This window comes from Pseudopipra pipra, chromosome Z (assembly GCF_036250125.1).
Source record: "Pseudopipra pipra isolate bDixPip1 chromosome Z, bDixPip1.hap1, whole genome shotgun sequence".
Classification (NCBI taxonomy): domain Eukaryota; kingdom Metazoa; phylum Chordata; class Aves; order Passeriformes; family Pipridae; genus Pseudopipra; species Pseudopipra pipra.
In genome coordinates, this window is record NC_087581.1 from 35,487,054 (window position 1) to 35,509,751 (window position 22,698).

The 22,698-nt window shown below is 40.2% G+C and overlaps 1 protein-coding gene across 3 annotated transcripts in view; it reads left to right on the forward strand.

Moving 5' to 3' along the window:
• LOC135407178 (transducin-like enhancer protein 4) overlaps positions 1-22,698 on the forward strand; it is a 99,317-nt gene that overhangs the window by 34,691 nt on the left and 41,928 nt on the right. Inside the window, exons 6-8 of one of the 3 annotated variants that reach the window (XM_064642010.1) lie at positions 2,836-2,910; positions 20,633-20,837; positions 21,232-21,248. In XM_064642010.1, coding sequence (XP_064498080.1) covers positions 2,836-2,910; positions 20,633-20,837; positions 21,232-21,248 — 297 coding nt within the window. The remainder of the gene's footprint in view (positions 1-2,835; positions 2,911-20,632; positions 20,838-21,231; positions 21,249-22,698) is intronic. The other 2 variants (XM_064642011.1, XM_064642012.1) reach the window with 2 other exon arrangements.

The window sequence follows — 22,698 nt, forward strand, 5'->3', positions numbered from 1 at the left end:
GAGAGCCATTCTTTCTGTGTTTGCTATAAGGGAACAGAAAACATTCCAACTCTTATGGAGTTGACTTATTTTCCAAATCCTGGATGAAAATTGGAGTACTTTCTGCAATAATTTTGGTGATTTTAGGCCAGCTTTTTGTAGGTCTCTTGGAAGTTTTTTTCCCCTGCCTGTTGCCCTGGGAACAGGATTTAAGTAAATGGGTGTTGGAAGAGAACACTCATGTACTAGAGCTTTCTGTACCTCACTGCAAAAATCATTGCCTAGGAAATGGTAGGAAAGAGAAGATGACTGCAAACATCCCAGTTAATGATTTTATTAAAAAAAAACCCTAAATATTTTTAAAACTCTTTTTTGTTTTGCATTTTTTGATTACTTGATGAAAAATTCCATGACCCATTTTGGGCGTGAATGATCTCCACCAGAAAATGATGGTATAATTTTTATGATTACCCTATTGACATGTATAGAGATGTGTCACCAGGCTTTCAGCTATATAATCAATGAAAGCTGTACCTGTCCTTAACAAGTGATGACCTGGAGATGAAACTACAATGTCAGGAACTCGAGGCTGGAGTATCATGATTTTCTTTTTTTCTGGTTATCTGTGGTACTGATACACTGCATTATTCCCCCCCCCCCCCCCCCCCGTGAATGCCAAGAACGTGTTTGCTCACTTTCAGCCTGCTTTTTAGTCTTTATGTTGTCTTCTTATAAGTGGCGAATTTGGTTTACATTGGCACTGTAGTTTTACAAAACTCTAAAGGAAACTGCTGTGATTCTATTTCCTTTGTTTGTTTGTTTGTTTGTCCTTCATTTAATTCTTCCTTGCTTAAAAACAAACAAACCTTAAATCCATTTTAGTCTTACTAGGAGTGTTTCTAAATTGCCTCCTTCATTATTTGCATTTTTCCACTTTTCATAGTTGAGGTCAGCATTTCTTACAGTGTCATGGTTTAGGAATGCTACTCCCTAATTTAGTACTCCCAATAAAAAGAAAACCATAAGCTGCTCCCCTCTTCTTCCCTCTCCTGTCCCTCCCTGCTCCACTGTGGGAGACAGAAGGCAGAGATCATGGGTTGAAATAAGAACAATTACTGGAAACAGCAATGAGATAAGAAAACGATCAGTAACGGCAACAATACTAATAACAAAAATGTACAAAGAGAGGGTAATATACAAGCAAAAATGCTCACGTAGCCCAGGATAATGAAAACAATAGTGGACAGACCATCTGGCCACCCCACTTTTTCCTGACCACGAGCCACGCCTACTCTTTGTCCCAGAAGCCAGTTCTTTACTTCCACCCCCATCGAGGACATGAGATGGTACAGAATAACAACTGAGATCTGCCTACATGGGTCCAGGCTCCACCCCTCATGGCTACTGTGAAAAATTAACTCTGTCCTGGCCCAAACCAAGACAGTTATGGGTGGGTGGATTTATATGTTTGGTTTTCCTTGCCCTGAGGGCGTTTATGGGAGACAGTTTATAAGTGAAAATGCCATTTTCATTTGTGTGTTGCACTGAGAATTGTGAAATCTGAGTCCTCCAAGCCCCTGATGTAGCAGTGCCCTTCTTTATGGCGCCCTCTCCCAGTGGGGCTTAGGGTGCTCCCTGGGGAGTGCTTCTGATGCTCTTCACCTAACTCTTGTTTCGGAGGTGGTCTTGGGGATTTGGGTCCACACCTTATTTTGTGCAGCTTTTTGCTCCTGATAAGGATGCACAGGAGAAGTTGTTGGATGGTCTCTACCTTGTCCATTCTGCCCATATACACAGCCATGGGGTGGCAGACTTGAGTCTTTAAAGAGACCTTTTCCTTCAACTTTGTGATAAAAAACACCTAGATGTTGATTTTGATACAAAGCTGAGCATTCATTGTTATGGTTTTAGCACCTCTCCAGATAGACAAGATCTCCCTCCTTTTTGTGTTCAACCTATGGCTATAAATCAAAGACGTCTCACTCCCAGTGCAGATCACACAATCTACTTGCTGTTCTCCCTGACCTGTCCTTGCACCTGTTTGTTCCGCGTCATCCTGATTCCGCGAGGCTGCCTGTGAAGATTAATTTGCCACTGGTGGAGATCTGAACAGGCATGGGTCTGCTTCAAAAACGAAGACCTTATTTTATTTGTAGTAGTTGTCTTCAAGTAAATATCAGCATACAGCATACTGAGTGATACAGTATCGCTCAAACTGAGATAATATAACCACTGAAGCTTGTAAACTATGTTGTTAATTAGACCATGTGTTTTTGATGGGCTTTTTAAAGTTACTAAAATTTACATGTTAGAGATTGAAATAATTAGTTTTCTTTCACGTGTTTGACAGATTTGTGAATGGCATTTTAAATTTCTTTCCTATGGTTGAAATGGTTTGAAATGTACCTAGGAGGAGAATCTGCACATTTTTCAGTAGTGTGAGTGCCATATGCTTGTTGAAAATATATACCTTTCTTTTTCAGAATACTTTTTTAAAAAATTCAGAAAGTTTCTGTGGCTGTAAGGAAACTGGCTTGCATTTGAAGTTGGCATATAAATTCAAGAGCACATTGTGCTGAAGAGCAAAAAAGAAGACAGTTTTCCATTAGCTAGGTTGTAAAATAGCTTTTTGAGAAGCGAAGGTGTAATTCCTAGCATGTAATGGCATAAAAATAAACATCCTCCCCTTACCTGTACATTTTTGCCGATCAACACACAATTTGACTGTCTGTTAGAGAACAGTTATGTCAGACCTGCATGTGTTGGAAAAGCAAATAAAAACAATAAAAGGAAGAATCTGTGCTTAGTAATTTAGAAAACAAATAATTTTATTCTGTTTCTGATCTTCATTTATAGCACCAGCAACAAGTGGTGCAGGCTGTGGAGCGTGCCAAACAAGTGACCATGGCAGAACTGAACGCAATCATTGGGGTACGTGGTCTTTTTGTTTTAGCTCTGATAGTATTTGTAAATAGCTTTTCTTTTTTTTTTCCCTTTCATGAACTCATTTCCATCAGATGGGCAAAAAGTGTGAGCAGTGGTGAAGTTCAGTAGCCTAATCTTCATAAAATCTAGTTACTATCTGAAGACTTTGCCTTGCACTGTGCCAAAAGGACTAATGGGCTAATTGATGTCTGTATTGTATCTATTATTGTATCTAATTTTTTTGAGTTTTTGTTTGGTTTTGTCCTTTTTAAGTAACATTGCTTCCTTTGCATACCACCTGCCGGTCTGCTTCTGCAGCCACAGTAACAGAAGGACTTCATGTGACATACTGTTTTTCCCATCCCTCCTGCCCACATTCTTTTCTGGGTGTTGGCTCAAGACTCTGAATATTCATCACACTTTTCATTTTTAAATTAAAAAATAGCTGTTACTTTAAAAAACAAATAGAACAATCAACCAAGTGGAAAAAAACCCAAAATACCAAAACCAAAACACCCAAAGAAATAACCAAAATCCATAGCAGAACAACTCATCAACAGTGTGCTTATAGGTGCCCTACAGTCATGTAAAAGTATGGGTGTGTGGAGCCTCTCTTGTAAAAGCTTTACTGCCAGTGGTATTAGCCCAGTATAGAGATTTTATGGGTGCGGGCAGCCACAGTGTTTATATTTTACAGCTGGAGAGGACAGACATAACAACAAAAGCCATGGCTGTTCACACTACATAAAATAAAGTTGAGAAGTCATAGCTTCTCATAGCACATTATTCTCATGTATAATTATGCAGCTGGAGCAAGCAGTTGTTTAAGTTATTCTAGTGAAGATACAACTGTACTTCCTTTCTTCTGCACCCGCCCAAATGCTTTTTCTTTTTTGTACAGATTATCCAGAAAAGTATTTTCCTTTTTTTTTATTCAGTGTATCAAACACACTTTGAAATTCTAATTATTCCATTTACTTTCATTAAAATTCAAATTGCTCAGTGAAGATGTGCATAAGGGTCGCAGAATAATCAATCTGAAGTGAAGATATTGCTTCAATTACACCTCCATCTTTTAACAAGGAAATTGGGCCTTTCTCATCATTGGTGACAGTAGTATAGACCAAGGATCTGACTGTAGCTTGTTTTTACTAGGCTATTTCTAACTCTATTTTGTATCTCTGACCACAAGAAAACATTGGTAGTCAATTAGAAATTATAAATGGAAAAAAGTAACCTTTATTTCCTCTGAAGTGCCCGTTAGAAAGAAGGGGGTGAATCAGAGCACGTCGTGTAGAATCATGAATAACATTTGTTGTATGTCTTTTACACTCCAGTGGGAAGAGTGGGAAGTGAATAATTTCCCAATTAGTTTTCATTACCTAACCAGAAATATTGCCTTCTATTAACATTCTTTGCATAAAGTAAGTAGCTGAAGGTTGGCTTCTTAGTTAAAGAAGCTTTTATATGTGTGTGCTGCATGTGCATATATAGCATGTGTGTATACGTCCGTGTAAAATGTGTGATGTTATAGATACTGGCTATTGCACTCCTTATTTAAGTTTATCCTGCTTTCATGAACCGCTAAACCATGCAGAATAAATATAAACAGACTAGACACTTGTCTGGGAGCCTGGCAATAGCTTCTGTTGGTCTTCCCTCCACCAGACAGAAGTAAATTTTCTCTTGTTTCCTGCTGTCTGAATTTATCTCTTCATGTCAACTAAAATTCTGTTGCTTCAAAGTTTTTTAAACTATCAGAATTTTGGATTTGTGCATTAAAATTAGACAGCCCTCGTGTCCTCACAGGACTGATTTTTACCGTACTCTACTGCCTTTTTTCACTCCTAAGTTTTATGTTGACTTACCAAATGCTGTGTGTCCCTCTCTTCAGTTTTACAGAAACAGGAGCAATATGGACTCCAATTTTTGTGTTCATCACATTTAAGGAGAAGTAATCTCATGCAGTCTTTGAAATATTCATTTTTAAAACTGGAATAAATAGGAAAGAGAGTTATCAAGTTTGTGTTGGATGAATATCCACAATAAGAGAGATTAGAGAGATTTAAAGTCTGAAAATGTAACATGGGACTAAAAAGGCTTGTCATACTTTGTGAATACCCATAAAAATAAAACAAAGAATGTAATTAGAAATTATACCTTTTATATATATCTGATTAGATTGTCTTAAATAATTTTGCTGTTTGGTAGGTCTGACAGTGTTTGTGTTCTTTTAACGCTGTGGTATTAGAAAAACTTCCAAAGTATGTTTAACCCATTGAACTGTGTATCAGACAAAGACGGAAGCAGTATTTGAGTTTTTGAAATACAACTGTAGCTTAAGTTTCTCTGTGCTTTGAGTGAGTCCTGTTCAGTTCACCTCACTCGTGCTAAACCTCTTCAATTCGCACAGAGCAACCCTGGGTGTCAGTTTAAAATGGATTCTACCAGAATGGAATATGCCACAAGAAGAGAATCAAACGTGCACGGATCACGTCTCTCTTTATGTTTTACACACACATATATTTTTGTATGAATGTGCTCTAATTTAATGGAATCTGATGAAGCACCTTTTAACTTTGCAGTATTATTCTATCTTCATTGGTAAATGAACCAAATCACTGATCCATGCAGTTTAAATGCAAAATACTGAAGTGAACCCGGAATCTGGAGAGGCTGCTTGTTCTCCTGACAATAAACTAGTTATGTTTAATGGAATGAAACAGAGTTATAATGACTTCTTTCACAGGTCATGTTCAGTTGAAAATTGTTGACGGGCTCAAACAAGTTAGATATCATCTATCATCTCCTGGAGAGATGCAGTGAGAAAAACTAAATCAAAACTGTATATCATAAGCATGCTGCAGGAGGACTGTAAATCTGCAGGCATACAGACTCTGCATCTGGTGTTTGCCAGGGATGGTGTGGTGTAGCGTTCTTGCTTGGGGCCGTTGGAAGTGCACATCCAGAGCTGCTTCCCAGGCTGGGTGTGCCAGGATGAGCCATGTGATGTATCCAGTTGATCTTGTCATGTGTCAGAACTGCCGTGTTTTTACATTAGAATCTGCAAGATTGCACTGTTGGAACAACACATGAATCATAGCCTTAAGTCAGCAGTATAATCTAATTAGGAATGATTTTTTCATTTCCTCAATTAATAAATTGAGTTGTCTAACTTTCTTAAAATGTTGGGGTTTGTTTTTTTTTAATCCATTATACAATACAATTGGAACACACTGTGTGAGTGTGGTTACATTTTAATAAGGGAACCAGGGAATTAACTTGTAACTTTTTAAGAATTTTATCAGAGTATTGTTTTTTTCCTGCTGTCTAAAGTAGTAATTTTTCAGCTGCAGTTGGGTAGTAAGGGAGAAATAAAGGCTACAGCTTGTATGCCTGTTTATCACTTGGAGAAAGATAAATACACCAAAAACTGAAGAACAGATATGTGATGGTGTTGAAAGAAAATGCAGTTTAGCACAAGAAATGCTGAACCTCAATTTTTAGCAGTGACATTTTAATGATAGGAAGTCTGCAAAATTATTTGCCATCAATTGTGAAGGCAATAACAAGCCTTGGTGGTTTTTCACACCCTCTGTGTTAAGTGCTTTCAGAATGACAGCGTAAACTGTGTTGGAGAACTCCAAGGAAGTAAAACTGATTAAAATGTTCATGCTTGAATGGTGCTGATGGAATAGTTCATTTGGACTTTCTCTACCTCCTGCAGTTCAAGCTGAAATATTAAAATTCAGTGAATTTAAATCTCTCTCTCCTCAGCTCAGGAAAAAAACATTACATTTTAATAGGTTTTAAACTCATAATTCATTGGTTTGGAGCAGCACTATTAAATCTATTTAAACATTACTTGTATTACTAAGGAAATGATTGAAATAATTTTTTTTCTTTACCATTCTATACATCTGAAGAAAAAAAGGATGGGTTTGGTTTAATTTTTAAACATTTTGTTTTATTATGCCACTTTTCTTTAGAAAAAAATAGCAAATGTCAGTTACTGGAAGAAGGGACTCCTTCTGTCTTGTCTTATATAATTACCAAGCTATAATGTTCCTTCTTGAATACACTGCTTGTCACAATTTCTATCCTATATTTGAGGCCAAGGTGCTTTTTTGACCCATCTCAAAAGGTTTGTAATTTTTGGTTGTTTGGTTGTTTTCAAGTGAGTGGTCATTTTACAGCTATATAGCAGTATTGCATAGCAAGCACAGAAAGCTTTGAAAGCAGTGCAGTGCACACAACTTGAAATGAAAATTTGGCATCAGTGCCAGCCATCATTGCTGTGGAGCCAGTTGTCCGGAGTTCCAGATGCCAGATGCTGAGGCGCTTCTTCTTTGCATTGGTGCTTAATGTGCAGAGGCATCTCCTGCTCCTCACAGAGAGGGTAGATTGTTTCTGGATTATGTGTGTGCTTGTGCTGTGAGGAAGATTGAGGGTTTTCTGTTTGAACTGATGCAGGCAGTTTGTATGGAAAAGTCATTCCTGCCCAGTGTGTGCATTCAGGAACAATAGTGGCAGGGAGGGTGGGGAAGTGCAGTAAAACAAGCGTGGGGTCAACAGTCTCTTCAGCCCTTCTGTATTGCTTGTTTAAAGGTGTGTTAAGCAGTGGTTGAAGCTTAAATCTGTAGAACAAGTTGGTGACCTGCTGTACGTTGTACACAGGTTGTTACAGTGGGAAGGTGGCAGAAGAGGTTGACTTAATAGGTATGTGCTTTGAGTTGTGTTTATTTGTGTACCCTAGCAAAATGCTGAAATTCGTTGCTCCCCATTTAATTACTTGTTTGCTGATTGTATATTGAGGGTGTGTGGTGATGTGGTTCTGCAATTTTTTTGATACTGCCTAGTGCCTGATATTGAATTGTAGAAGGAACTGTAGGTGCCTTTTGGATGAGCATTTTTGGTTTTGAGTTATTCACCTGAAGTCTGGCTAAGTTAAAGACACCCTGTTTTTTGGCTGTAAAGAGCTGTTTTGGAGGGATTTGTTGTCTTATTCCGATGTGCCGGCTTCAGAGAGAGCCTTGAAGGTGAGGCCTAATTTAAATAAATCTCTCCCATATGCAGCATTATCTTGATTTAAAGAAGCTGAAATGAGGCACAGGAATTTTTTAGAGATTTCCAAGGGAATTAATTAGAATGTAAATAATTTTGAGGTACTGTATTTACTGAAAAAACATTCTGAGGATGGATTTTAAATACTGTTGCTACTTGTAGAATGGGCTGCCTCTGTTTTTTTGCTTTTTCGCCTACCTTCAGTAGCTATGGTAGCTACTGAATTTATATTATCTATCACTATATGAGCAGTCAGTAACATTACAGTGTGAAGTGCTGACCACTTACTAACATCTAACTGCCAATATGCTGGTGCCAGAGGCCTCGCTCCTTATGCTTAAGTACGTGCATATGACATGAGTGTTGCAGCTCACACACTGTATCTGATCAGGCAGGAGAGCTGGCTTTTGCTTCCATGTTTGTCAAGGTTTTGCAAACCCTGGTACCAAAGCTATGTGACCACTATATCTTTTATTTTTTCATTAGGATTAATCAGTGCAGATATGAGGAGTCCCATGGAGAATTTTTGTGATGTTCTACAGCATGAACATATGCAGTATTTTATTTATGACTTATTTTTGTATGCTTTTACTTCACATACAGTAGAAAGGAGAAAACACTGTTGCTGATGTGGTCTGTACTCCCATATATGGAAGGTGTTGCCAACCAAATACAGATGTACTGTGCTCCATATTGGTCTTTTATATGCCATATATTACCTTCAGTGATGGCCTTATACCAGTGCTTTGGAAAAAAAGAAGTGTGTCTGTTTGATTTTAAAGTGTTGTGAAGACAGGGGTTTTGCAGACGTGTTTCATTGCAAAATCAGCAAGGTTTATGTACTAAGTGGAGATACCGTCCATTTAAATGGGTACCCTTACTGTACAGTATAGCCTAAAGGCAGTTGTTACTGTGTCCTGGTTTCATTACACAAGAGTTCTGATATCACCCCTTAACAAGGTTGTATGTTTGCCATCTAGACTTTTTCCCAACCCCACTTGGTAGGCTGCTGCCTACAGCTATGAATGTGGACCAGGACTCTCTACAGTGGATCAGTTAAGTGTTTGCATTTCTTCAGGTATGTGGGTAGTTCTTGTATCTTCAGTCTAATAACAGGACAAAACAAGGGCTTTAGTGCTTAACTGGGATGGACACTAAAATACTGTCTAAGTGTTTCCACATGTTAAGTTCATCCATAAAAAAGGAGTTTGGGAGATCTTAAATATTTTAAGTTGTCTGATATTTCAGAATGTTTGATTTTCATTAGCGAGACCATTCCTTGCTTATCGTTTGGTGAACTTCTCACAGACACTTTCTTAGTATATGAATGCGTCACAAACACTGATGAACTTAATCCAGTAATGTTTCTGGAACAAGGGAGTAGTGCTTTCCCTGTTGCACCTTCGAAAGAGTCTGAAGCAAAAAGAAAAAGTGGTCCTTCCACAGTCTTAGAGCTGCGACTTAAATCCAGGTGATTTGATCCTTCCTTTATCAAAACCACTGTAAATGGGAAACTGCAAGTTTCAGTTACTTGACTAACAGACACTACATTAAAGAGGCAGAACACTACACCTCTCAATTAAATTGCTTGGAGAGAAATAATAATATCCACATGTTCTAACACCTGTGGGAAGAGGCTGCTCACCTCCGAGAAGAGCAGGCATTACAGTGCTCTGCACAGGACCAGAGCTGCACCAGAAATGGCAGTTTTTAAAGACACAGAATGGGTTGGAAAGAATGGATCAATCCATGCAACCCAGGTTCTTATCCTAAGCAAAGACAACTTGCTGAAATCCAACACAATCTATATTTGTGTATTGTACGTATAATGAAACATAGTGTTAGCACTTAGAGTTATGGAGCTTGTACTTCTCAGTAATTGCTATGTAGAAATTTGACTGGTAAGGATTGACTTTGTAAGATGCATTAGAGAAATGGACGTGTGAGATGCGTAACATGCATCTCTTTTTCGCTGATACTACATGGCTCTAAAACTATACCTTGTGAGGAAGCTTTGAAGTAAATTATAGTTGCCACATTATCATCATGGCTAGGCTTCGCGAATGAAGATTTGGGGAGGGCTCTACCCACTCTTGTTACAAGCACGCTGGTGGCTTAAAAGGCCAATACAAGATAGGCACGTCAAGTTGCAAAAGGCTCAGCAGAAAGACTCCTTAGGTGGTATATTCTGCAAGACACGATTCTTTCTGCGTTGTCTTTTCTCCTCAAGAGTGATCCTACGTGCTTTCTCAAAAGCATCAGCAGCGTTATAGATGGTGTGTCTCCAGACCTCCCAACTGGAGCCAGAGTAGACCAGTGATGTTGATCAATATGGCCAAGGCTGAGATGTTGTTTCAGGGAGTTCTTGTATCTTCTCTTCGGGGCTCCTCTCTTGCGGCTCCTCTCTTGCGGTGGCAAGTTCACCATAAAGCAGGATCTTAGGGAGGCGGTGGTCCTTCATCCTGGAGACATGTCCTGCCCAATGCAGCTGTGTTCTCAGCGACACGGCCTCAATACTTGTGACTGCTGCTTGTTCTAGAACAGATGTATTGGTCACATAATCTGACCAGTGAATGTTTAGGATTGTACAGAGACAGCGCTGATGGAAGCGTTCTAGGAGTCGCAGGTGGTGGCGGTAAATGACCCATGATTCAGATCCATATAAGAGAGTAGACAGCACGATGGCTCTGTAAACACTGATCTTTGTACTTTTCTTCAAGTGTTTATTTTACCAAACTCTTTTATGAAGCTTTCCAAAACACTATATGCCTTTGCTAACCTGTTTTCTATCTCTCCATCAATCTTACCATCCGAGGAGATGAGGCTATGGAGGTAATTAATCTGCTGGACTGATTTAAGCTCTGATTGGCCAATGGTGATATGGGGATGAAGGAAAACTTCCTGAGGTGCGGGTTGATAGAGAACTTCTGTCTTCTTTAAGCTGACTTCCAGCCCAAAGAGCTCAGCAGCATCTGCAAAGCAGGATGTTAAACGCTGCAGAGCTGCTTCTGTGTGGGCAACAAGGGCGGCGTCATCAGCATAAAGCAGCTCCCGGACAAGGTGGTTTAAGGTCTTAGAGTGGGCCTTCAGTCACCTTAGATTGAATAGGCTTCCATCAGTACGATATCGAATGTAGATACCGTCCTGATCATCGAGGTCTGCTGTGGCCCTTTGGAGCATCATGCTGAAAAAGAGTGTGAATAGAGTTGGTGCGAGAATGCAGCCTTGTTTCACACCATTGGTTATTAGAAAGGGCTCAGAAAGTGCATTGCCATATTTGACTTGGCCGTGCTGATCCTCATGAAGTGAGATGATCATTTTGAGGAACTTGGGGGGACAACCTAAACATTCCAAAATCTGCCAGAGACCTTTTCTGCTCACAGTATCAAAAGCCTTGGTGAGGTCAACAAAGGTTACATAGAGACCTTTGTTCTGTTTCCTACACTTCTCTTGCAGTTGTCTGAGAACAAATACCATGTCTGTGGTACTCCTGTTAGCTCTGAAACCACATTGGCTTTCAGGTAGAATTCCTTCTGCTATAGCAAGTATTAATCTGTTTAAAAGTATTCTTGCCAGGATTTTGCCAGCAGTGGAGAGCAGAGTAATAGCACAGTAATTTGAACAGCCTGATTTAGTACCTTTCTTCTTATATAGGGTGATGATGACTGCATCATGAAGGTCTGATGGTAGTTCGCCTAGTTCCCAACAGTGCACCACAAATTCATGAAATTTAGCATGGAGTGCTTGGCCCCCATGTTTCCAGACTTCCACTTCTCCCAAAGTGGGGGCAATATCCAATTCATACTTTACCGGTTGTTGCGTGATGGACTGAATTGCTGAGTCTTGGACTACACGGTTGGTACTGAAAAGAGTCTGAAAGTGTTCAGACCATCGATTCAGAATGGAGGTTTTATCTGTGAGAGAAGCGTTTGCCCATCAATGCTGAGTAGAGGGCTTTGGACCTAGTATGTAGGCCTGTATGCTGTTTTCAGGGCCTCATAGAATCCTTTGTGATCACCCGTATCTGCGCATAATTGAGTTTTTTCAGCTAGATCAATCCACCGCTTGTTCTGGATGTCACGGAGTTTCTGTTGGAGCTTGCTGCATGCAAGACAAAAGGCTGTTTTTCTTGCATGGCAGGATGGCAGTGCAAGGTGTGCTTGGTGGGTGGTTCTCTTCTTCCTCAACAAGTCCTGGATCTCTTGATTGTTTTCATCAAACCAGTCCTTGTTCTTCTTGAAGGAGAACCCTAGGAATTCTTCAGAGGACTGCTGGATGCTGTTTTTAATATGGTGCCAAAGTGTTTCAGGAGAGGGATCTATAGAATCTATGGAATGGTTTTCGAGCCTAGTTTGAAGATTTGCCTGGAATCTGTCTCTTACTGTGGCTTATTGGAGATTGTTAGAATTGCTCATAGATATAGCCACTTGGATCTCTCTATGATCGGTAGCATTGCTTAACTTTTCTTCTAGCTTTTATTGTTTTGATTCGTGATACATCGCAGGTGATACTTTTTTCACTTTTCAGCCCAGAGTTTCAGAAACTTTTAAATATGATGACCCTAGAAGATTATTTGGAAGGCCACTAGAAAAAGCATTGGCATTGCTCTCATTTTCTGGTTCTAAAGAAAAGGAACAAGGTTCACAAGGTCACAGTAGAGATGCTGTTTTTCTACTGAGTCCAGAGGAGAAAAAAATCTCTTCCCAATATCTGTGGGTAGGACATGAGTGGAGCACTTTGTAAATAAGGCACTTGAACCAGTGTGCACCTTAGTCAGAGATGATTTTTGCCATCTGTTTGTCTGTAGCAGAAAACACCCGTTTGTTGTCATTGTTATTCTTTACACTAGTCTTTGTGAAAAGGTTTTGAAGTGAAGGTTTGGTATGTCGAGGCACATTTCACACCACTGGCCCTCCTTATGGTAAGACCTTGAGCTTACTTGCATTTGTGCTTTCTACCCTCTCTGCCAGGAGATGTGGATTTTCCTTGGCTAGGAATTGATGGGAGAGAAGGAAGAAGAGAGTTTTAAGTGGCATGATTTATGCAGGAACTTCTGCCCTTTATTAATTGATAATAGAAAATCATTCTGAAGAGCTTAATTCTTCCTCCCTCCACCATTACTGTGAAATTGAGATGAAGTCCTGCAATCAGAAGAAACTACTGAAGTCCAGTATTCTATGGGAAGGTGCACTTGGCCTTTTGCAGGGGACTAGGTTTTTCCTTTATTAAGATTCTGTCCTTTTTTTACCAAGAATCTTTTATTTCCTAGTAGGTTTTATTAATTTTTTGTCCTCTATCTGTGCTGTTTCACTGAGTGAAAAATAGTCGTGGGAGTGAAAGTGAGGACAAATGGTGAAACATGTATCCTGACAGAACGGAAATGTGCTCTCCATATATTGCCTTTCATTCCACAATATGATTTGGGAGATGATTTTTTGTTCCTCATTCACTTAAAAGATCTTTGCAGCAATTTGTAGAGATATGATTCTGATGGTTTCTTTGTTACTTATGTAGGAGTTCTAAATGTTCCTCTTCTGATTAATGACAGCTATTGATTTTTTCCTTCTCCCCATAGTTTTCTCAGTAGAGCTTGCTTTCTTCCTGTGAAATCAGCATCCTCAAAGACAGAAATTACTGATTCGAAGAGAAAAAGAAGCCTAACATTTGATTCTTGTAAAAAATAAAATTACTTTTATTATTATTAGTCTCCTTCTTATTCTCTCTCCTTTTTCATTGTTTTTCATTCTTCTTTTTTTCTCCTGTATTTTTGTCTAACCTGTGCATTCATTCCCCTTAGTGAACAGAAGTGTTTGAGTATTTTAGTAGATCAGCTGCATCTGATCATTTAGAATTTCCAATTCTAAATTTCCAATTAGAATTTAGCATTTAGAACACCTTTCATAGAATCACAGAATTCTTTAGGTTGGAAAAGACCTCTAAGATCATGGAGTCGAACCATTAAACCAGCACCACTGTGGTCACCACTAAACCATGTCCTCAAGTGCCACATCCGGAAGTTTTTCTGAGCACTTCCAGTTATGGTGATTCCACCATCTCCCTTGGCAACCTGTTCCAATGGCTGACCACCCTTTCAGTGCAAAGATTTTTCTTAATATCCAGTCTAAGCTTCCCTTGGTACAGCTTGAAACCATTTCCTCTCATCCAAAAGCTAGTTGCCTGGGAGAAGAGACCGCCCCGCACTGCACTACAACCTTCTCTCAGGCTGTTGTAGAGAGCGATAAGGTCTCCTGAGCCTCCTTTTCTCCAGGATGCACGACTCCAGCTCCCTCAGCTACTCCTCATAAGACTTTTCCTCCAGACCCTTCACGAGCTCTGTTTCCCTTCACTGGACATACTCCAGTACCTCAATGTCCTTTTTGAAGTGAGGGACCCAGAACTGGATACAGTGCTCAAGATGCAGCCTCAACAGTGCCAAGTACAGTGGGGCAATCCCTTCCTCTGGTCCTGCTGGCCACGCAATTGCTGATACAAGCCAGGATGCCCTTGGCTTTCTTGGCCACCTGGGCAGACTGCTGGTTCATGTTCAGTTGGGTGTCAACCAGCACCCCCAGGTCTTTTTTCCACTAGGGAGCTTTTGAGCCACTCTTCCCCTAGCCTGTAGCGGTCCCTGGGTTTGTTGTGACCCAAGGACTTGGCACTTGACCTTATTGAACCTCATACAATTGGCCTTGGCCCATTGATGCAGTGAAGAACCCTCTGCAGAGCCTTCGTACGCTCCTGCACAACTTGGTGTCATCTGCAAATTTACTGAGGGTGCCACTCGGTCCTCTCATCCAGATCATCAGTAAAGTTGTTAAGCAGGACTGCCCCCTGCCCCCAGTATTGAGCCCTGGGGAACACCCACTAGTGACTGGCTGCCAGCTGATATAACTGTTCACTACTACCCTCTGGGCCCAGCCACCCAATCAGTTTTTATCTGGCAAACAGTGCACTCATACATACCATGGGAAGCCAGTTTCTGCAAGGGAATGCTGTGGGAAATGGTGTCAAAAGCTTTATTATGTCTGTGTAGACAACATCCACAGCATTTCCCTCATCCACTAAGTGGGTTACCTTGTTGCAGGAGATCAGGTTGGTCAAGCAGGATCTACAAACCCATGCTGGCTGTGCCTCATTCCCTGGTTGTCCTGTATGGCCATTATGGAACTCAAGGTGATATGTTCCATAACCTTCCTTGGCAGTGAGGTCAGATTGACAGGTCTGTATTTCTCTGGATCCTACTACTGGCTCTTATTGTGACCAAGACGGCCTTTGACCGCCACATCTGCCAGTAATCCTTCTCTGTTCGCAAACAGCAGGTCCAGTGTGGTGCCAGCCCTTGTTGTCTCACTCATCCACTGTGTTGGGAAGTTATCTTCCACACAGTCCAGGAACTTTGTGGATTGTTTCCTGTCTATTGTGTTGTATTTCCAGCAGACATCTTGTAAGTTGAAATCCTCTGTGAGAAGAAGTACCTGCGATCAGAGAGTTCTGCCAGCTGTTTACAGACTATTTAATTCGCCTCTTCATCTTGGTGGTCTATAGCACACTCCCACCAGGACAGTTCCTTTTACTCTGGTCACTGTAATAATTTTCGGAATGATCACTCTTCCTTGAAATGTTCTGCGATTCTGTAAAAGAGTAGGGGTAGTAGTTTGTTCTACCCTATGTCAGTATCACTGTCTCTTTATATACCAGTCATATGGTATATATGCATATAGCTCGAGAACCATTCACTGGAGAAACCACTGCATGACTCTCTTTGTAAGCTGTTTTGCTGTGTTGTATCTTAACATCAAAAAAACTTTTTTTAGTAATGCTATGCCAGTACAAAGGAAGTATAAATAGTGCAGATCACATCAAGGGTGTGAACAGGCGTGTTAGATAAAAATTCATATCATCCTAGGCACACTCATAACTGTGTGTGCTGAAGGACTTCCTTTGCTGTTGTTCAAACCGTTGACATCAATATTGTGTACTTATGAGCCACTATTTTTATTTCTTTGTTTCCTCTTTGTCTTGGTGTCTGTTTTGTCAGTATGCTATCTTACTAATGATTCACTCTGAGCAATCAATCACATCATCTAACTCATTTCAAACAAACAATGAAGCTATCTGATTTAGATATTTTGAGGTCCCGTTCCAGCAGTATTGCAGGTATGGGTAGTGAACGCATGAGTATAAATATAAAAGAGAAAATATCTTTTTGAGATGTTAGTTTGTTAACATTAGAAATGTCTTCAGGTTAAAGGAGGTTCAGGTTGTTTGGGTAATGGCTGTGAGCTTTAGGGGTCTGTAAGAGTAAAAGTGGTAGATTACTGCAACACAGAGCTGCTTGGAAAGTATCCAGTAAAAGCTTGAAACTTTTCCAGGAAAATAGGCTTTGAATGTGCTGACTATAACAAGAGAGCATTTGAAGCTAATTTGTTAGTGGGTTTGTTATCACTGTTTACTTCAAATTTGATCTCTTAAGATGTTTTGGGAAAAGAATTAAGCTAAGCATCAATATTAAGAATTTGTGGTTGTAAAAATTAGTGATACTTAGATAAAAACCTTTTGCAAATCCTTTTTACCCATTTGCTAAGACATGACTTTGGAGTTATTTTATTCCTTAGTGTAGACTACCTAGAAGAATATACAGAAAAAATTGGAGCAACCAAATTTTATCTTTATTTGACATGTGTTAATATGTTTTGAATGTTTTACTTCATTTTTTACTAATGAGCTGATTTAAATGATCATCTTCCTAAATATATTACTAAAAAGAATGCAGTCTACTTTTTTTGTCTTCTTTCTGATTGCTGTGTTTACCCCTTGCTCTTATATTTTTTGTGTGTTGGATCTTCTTAAAAACATTGCATTTTGCAGTTCTGTAGGGCATATTTCTTGGTAGCCAACTTTTGCTGTTCTTATTTTCAGATAGTTTTGGAAAATTTACAGCATCATAAAGCCTAGTTTCCAAGTTTTCACCTATTATGCATAGATGCTGAAGATGTATGCTTGACTTTACACATATTGAAGTCAATTGTGATGGGATTCTCTAAAGTTAACCACATGCTAAGAGTTCATAAATAATGTGACTAAGGATAACAAATTAAAAAGAAAATGAAGAAAGAGGAAGACAAGGGATTACAGCAACATCAGAAAATTATGTGTTGCTCATTTTCAGGTTTTCTTTGCAAGTTTTATAATTGTGTTGGATTTTTTGATCTAAATTCATGTTACATGCAGAAACAAATATGAACTTTCTTCTGTAGTGGAATATTTCTGTGTGTGGAGAGTATCTGTCAGTTGTCTTACTGCTCCATGTCTTTGGCATTTTGATGACTAGAGGAGATCAGGCTTTTTTACCACTTTGGACCACTAACCTCATGCCCAGTGGACTAAAGAATTGCCCCTGTTTTTATAACTTTCCCTGTAACCAAATAACTGCATGCGGGCCACCCGATGCTCACCAGTGACACCTATGGACAAGGGAAAAGCAAAACCAAGCTGCGAATGTTGTGGGTGTTTGAATACAGCAATAGTTTTCAGAGGTCATGGAAATGGCAGTCAGAGATGTGATGTCGCTTTGTCTTTACTTTCTTGGCTAAGCTTATTAGCAAACAGCACTAATTATGTGATTATATACTTTTATTTTCTCTTCTATATTCTGTGAGCAAAAGCCTGCTCAGTGCTTCACTTGAATTTGTGTCATTTCTGGGTTTGAACCAGTGCCTCATTTTTGGTGTTCGCATCGTCCATTGTAATGGAGATGGTCATAGTCCATAGTCCTTTCCCATACCAATGCAATCCTAGTCCATAATCCTTCTGTTATTGGACATTTACTTCCAGCCCAGCCTAACAGCATGCACATTACCTGTGTCTGTGTGGCGTAGGCATATGGGGCCATGCTGAAATTTTGGGTGTTAACTTAGATTTCTTTAACAGTCTGCTTTTCATACCGTTTTCTTTGTGCTGCTACAAGTGACTGAATTTGTGCTGTATTAGTGAATGACACTTTGTCACTACAGGGGCCATGTTCTTTCCAGATTTTAGGTTCCCATCACTTCTAATCGAAGAACTTGCAGTTCTCCATGGCAGGAAGGCTTTGGGTTTGGTTTTTTTTTTCCTGCTACTCTCTGCAGTTATTTTCAGAGCTCTCTGCAATGCAACTTGCAGTGAAAACACATTGGTTCTTGGCCAAGAGGGACTGGGCCAGCCAAGCTGTTCAGGGTAATCCCAAGCTGCTAGGCACTGAAGTGCCATTACTCTTAATGACCATACTATACCTGAGAGGCATTAGTGATGTTCAGTACATCCAAGATTCAGTCTGTGCGGTTGTCTTGCTGAGCTATGTGGAGAGGTTCCCAACAAAGAGCAGTAAAAAACGGCATTACATTTTTATTGCAGTTTTCTTCCAGCTTTTTGGAAACCATCCTATATCCACAGAGGAGGTCAAATAGTGCAAATACGGTAGGTCAGTAGGGATCTATACAGGTTGTACAATACTGTAAAATGAATGTCTCTTTTTGGTTGACAGTGTAATACTTAACAAGGGAAAAGCTCACTGTTGATACTCTTGAGCTCTTCTCAAAGTCTTTGTTTTAAGCTGCTGGCAAGAATAAGGCAGAGTTCTTCTTGCAGTACATTATAGCATATTGTCAAACAGGAATGGGAAATTCCTTGCTCAAAATCAGCTGATAGAACACAGATTATTTTGTCCATCCCTTTTCTTTTGCTTGCTCTTCTCCTCCCTCCCCAGATCAGGCATGCCTGATTGTTTCCTTGCTTTAAGGCAGCCCCATTCAAACCGAAGCTAAACAGTACACTGTTTGCTCTTGAGTTGTTTCATTAGAATTAATTTAAAATTCTGAAAAACAAAGCATAGTGCCATAAGAGCATCAAGCAAGCAAAATGTGTTTGATGCTTTCTACAAGAAGGAACACCAGCTAGAATTACATGAGTTTGCAAGCAGGGAAAAGATTGAGCCTTCCCTTCTTCTTCCACCTGGAAGAATGTTCTTTCTGGTTTTGATTTTGTTGTTGTTGTGTGGTCCCCACCCCTTTTGTATTTTTTTTCCCCTCACCATTCTTTTGGATCATTCCCCTCTTTTCCCTGGCACTGATCTTGAGTGGATGACACGTGTGTGCTACCACTAGTCTGATTCTACTGCATGGGTTTTATTTCCAAGAGGAAGAGGAGGATCTGTACTTTAGGGGTGGGGTGTTAAGGAAGGCATGCAGTGTGCTGCAAGAGTTATCTAGCATGCTGTGTGTGACTTGCAGCCTTTTATTTCAGCTCACCCTTATGTAAAGATTCATGCTAGGGAAGGGAAGGGAATAGTAAAGTGAGCAACGTGTCTGTTGATTATCAAGAGATAGGTTGCAGGGTGGGAAGTAAATTTAAGTTCTAATGAAAACCAAACAAAAGTAGAACTCAAGCCTTAGCAATTAGAAATTTAAAGTGGAATGGTTTTATGCAAAGCAAATTACTTTTTTTTTTTCTTCTGAAGTCCTGTATACAGACATGCGGGGGGAGAGAACAATCCCAGAGGACTTAGGGGATTTACCTGAATCCTGAGCAATGGCTGCTTGAAAACCAAAATTTCAGAGTTAATCTAGTTATTGTATGAACAGAAATTAGTTGGGACTATTAGCATGCAAGCCTTAGATCTGAACAGATCTTTCTTGGGATATATTTAACTAAACTTTTTCACCTGTTTGATTTTTTGTTTTGATCTGGTTTTTTTGCCCTTGCCTTCCCAATGAATAGCAACAGTCTATCTATCCCACAGTGGTTAGTGTAGCACAGAGCTTGATGCAGCCCTGGTTGAGGTCAAGCACTCCAGTTCGAACCTCTCAAGGGCTTTCTCTCTGTGTTGCCAGTGTACTGGTAAAAATGACTTTAAACTCTTGTCAGTGCAGTTACTGGTGCATGCATCACAGTCCCACTCAAATAAACCTGTCACAACACAGAGTCAGCAGCTAGAGAAGACTACAAGGGCAGGCCTCTAGCTTTTCATTCAAGCATCACTAAACGTGCACAGAGTACCCAATTATTTCAGCATTATTGAGGAAGCCTACAGGAGGATCCAAGCCTTGCTACATTAGATTTTCTTTAGTAATTTGCTCAAGTACCGCTGAGGACACTTAAAGGGCTTAAAACGGTGGCTGCAACCAGTTTCCTTTTCTGGATTGTTAATTTGGGTTTTCTCTTTCAAATTAACTTTCACTGCATGCTGTGTAGTGGCGCTGGGAGAACTGTTTAACACTAATTTTCTCAATTTTCAGCTTTTTTTTATTATATAACTGCTTTTATAGTTACATGTGTTTTGATTAGACGTGTACGTGTGCGTTTCTGCTAGAAAGAGAAAAATGTAATACTTCTGTCAGAAAAATAGAGATTTCTCCAAAAATGGGAACATTCCCTTCCTTTATTCTTTTTTTTCCTTTTATTTTGTTTTGTTTTCATTGTTGTTGTTCTTCTTTTGCAGCCTGAAGTTTACTGAATGTGTTGTGTCCAAACATATGGACATTTTTAAAACATCAGGATATTTGTGTGTTGATATCTGAATTGATCAGATGCATCGGTTGATCTAATCAATCACAGTTGATGTATATAAGCAATCAGACAACCCCCAGCTCCCTGAACAAATTCAATATCTGTGTTTTGTTTTTCACAGCAGCAACAACTTCAGGCCCAGCACTTGTCACACGGACATGGTCTTCCCGTGCCGCTCACTCCGCACCCCTCGGGCTTGCAGCCTCCAGCCATCCCACCCATTGGCAGCAGTGCTGGTCTCCTGGCACTCTCCAGTGCGCTGGGTGGGCAGTCACACCTCCCAATTAAAGATGAGAAGAAGCACCATGATAATGATCACCAAAGAGGTCTGTGCTGACAGATGAGTGTGTGGCTTTGTTTGTTTCCCTTCTTTTTTTAAAAAATTCTCCTGTTAAAAAGAAGTGGGGGGGAGGAGAGGAGGGGAGAGAGATTTTCAGAAGAATTCCAAGCTAATTACTTCAGTGTTTATTATCTAGCAGTAGCCAGAAATTGTGTTCAAGTGCTAGAAATCCAGTTTTATAAATCTGGCTGCACAGCGTTAATAATTAACTGTACAGAAAAGTTAACATCTGTGAAATTTATTATTTAACAGACATCAGGATTCTTTCTTCCCAGTATGATAAATGTATAATTTTATGTAAACTAACCGGTACTTTTCTCTTTCTCTCTTCCCCCATCTCCATCTCCTGCCACCGTCTCTTCCCCTCCTTATGCATGCAGACAGAGACTCCATCAAGGTAGGATTCCATTTCATAGGTGTAAAGGGTAGCTTGACAGAGCTGTAGGCACACTGCATTTTTCTGAAGTATGGCCCAGAGTGGTGGAAAAAGTCACCAAGTGAAACTGGGTTGTGATACTCGTGTAGCAGCACCCTGCATAGATTGTGTATCACATTTAGGAAGTGGCTGGTAGTGGGACAGCTAGGATTGCAAGCAACATGCTGAGCAGCAAGTTTGCTGGAACAGCATCAAGGCTGTTTTTGGTTAGAGTGAAAAGTCTGCCTGGGGTCCCTGCCCATGCTTCTGAGACAGAAACAATTAGCCATTAGCCTTAAATAATTTGGAGACTGTAAACTCTAATTCTGATATTTCCTTATAATGCACTTATGAAAGGAGAGCTCTGTCTCTGTCAGAGGAGAGGTGGGGTGCTGCCTGCTGTCCTGACTCAAGTAGTTGGAGAGGAGTGAGCTGCCTTTTCCTACTCTGATGAACGTGGTACTCACACTGAGGATTCTGCCTTCTGTTTCCAGAAGTTAATTTTCAGGTTCTGAATGACTCTGCAATGTATCTGTATTACTCTGTATGTACCATCCTGTGTATGGTAGTGTCCATAAGTAGATGTAATAACACACCTTGCAGCCTGTATATTTTTGAGCATTCAGTGATGCATATAACTGTGACTCAGCTATGTGCCTGGATGCTTTTCGATACTGGATAGCCACTAGACTCTCTCAGAGGCTCCTGAGGTTTCCATGCTGCAAGTGGGGAGATTGTACCCTGGCCTTGCCCTCTCCTGGATCAGTCTGCTCTCCTAGTTTGCATGGTTTTCAGAAACATAAGGTCAACAAACCTTTTTAGGTGCTGGTATGTAAAATGAAAAATAAACTTCTACAAATGGCAAAACCTATGCCAACCTTTTGAGCACTTACGATGAGTTTGTGAAGTTTCTAGTGGTGGTTTTTTTAGGAATATTATTATATATATTCTTGGAGTTGGCCAAGTGGCAGAAGAGGTGTTCACAGCATGAGTCTAGGGTGCATTAGACGAGATTACCAGGATCTTGTCAGTCAGATGTTACAGTGTGCCCTAGCTGGCATTGGGAAAACCATGGTTCTGGGCACAGGCTTTGTCCCCGTCAGAAATGTGTCCAGCCGGGGCTAAAGCATGAGGGGCCATGCCTTTGTTTTGCTTCTTTGGCAACTACAGGTGGGGACGTGTCCCACAGTCTACACCAGTGCACCCATTCTGCCACTGGCAACTCTGACATGTCCCAGCCAAGTGCATCTGAGCCGATGGTTGTCAGTTTTGCGATTACTCACACGGCTCTGCATAACAACCAGGAGCTGACAGGAACTGTCAGTTTTTACTGTGAGCAGCAAAGGCACTGAAGCTGTCTATCTGCTGACATAAGACAACAGTGCACTGAATTTCACTTCAGCTTTCTTGTCATGAGGACTAGAAACTGCCC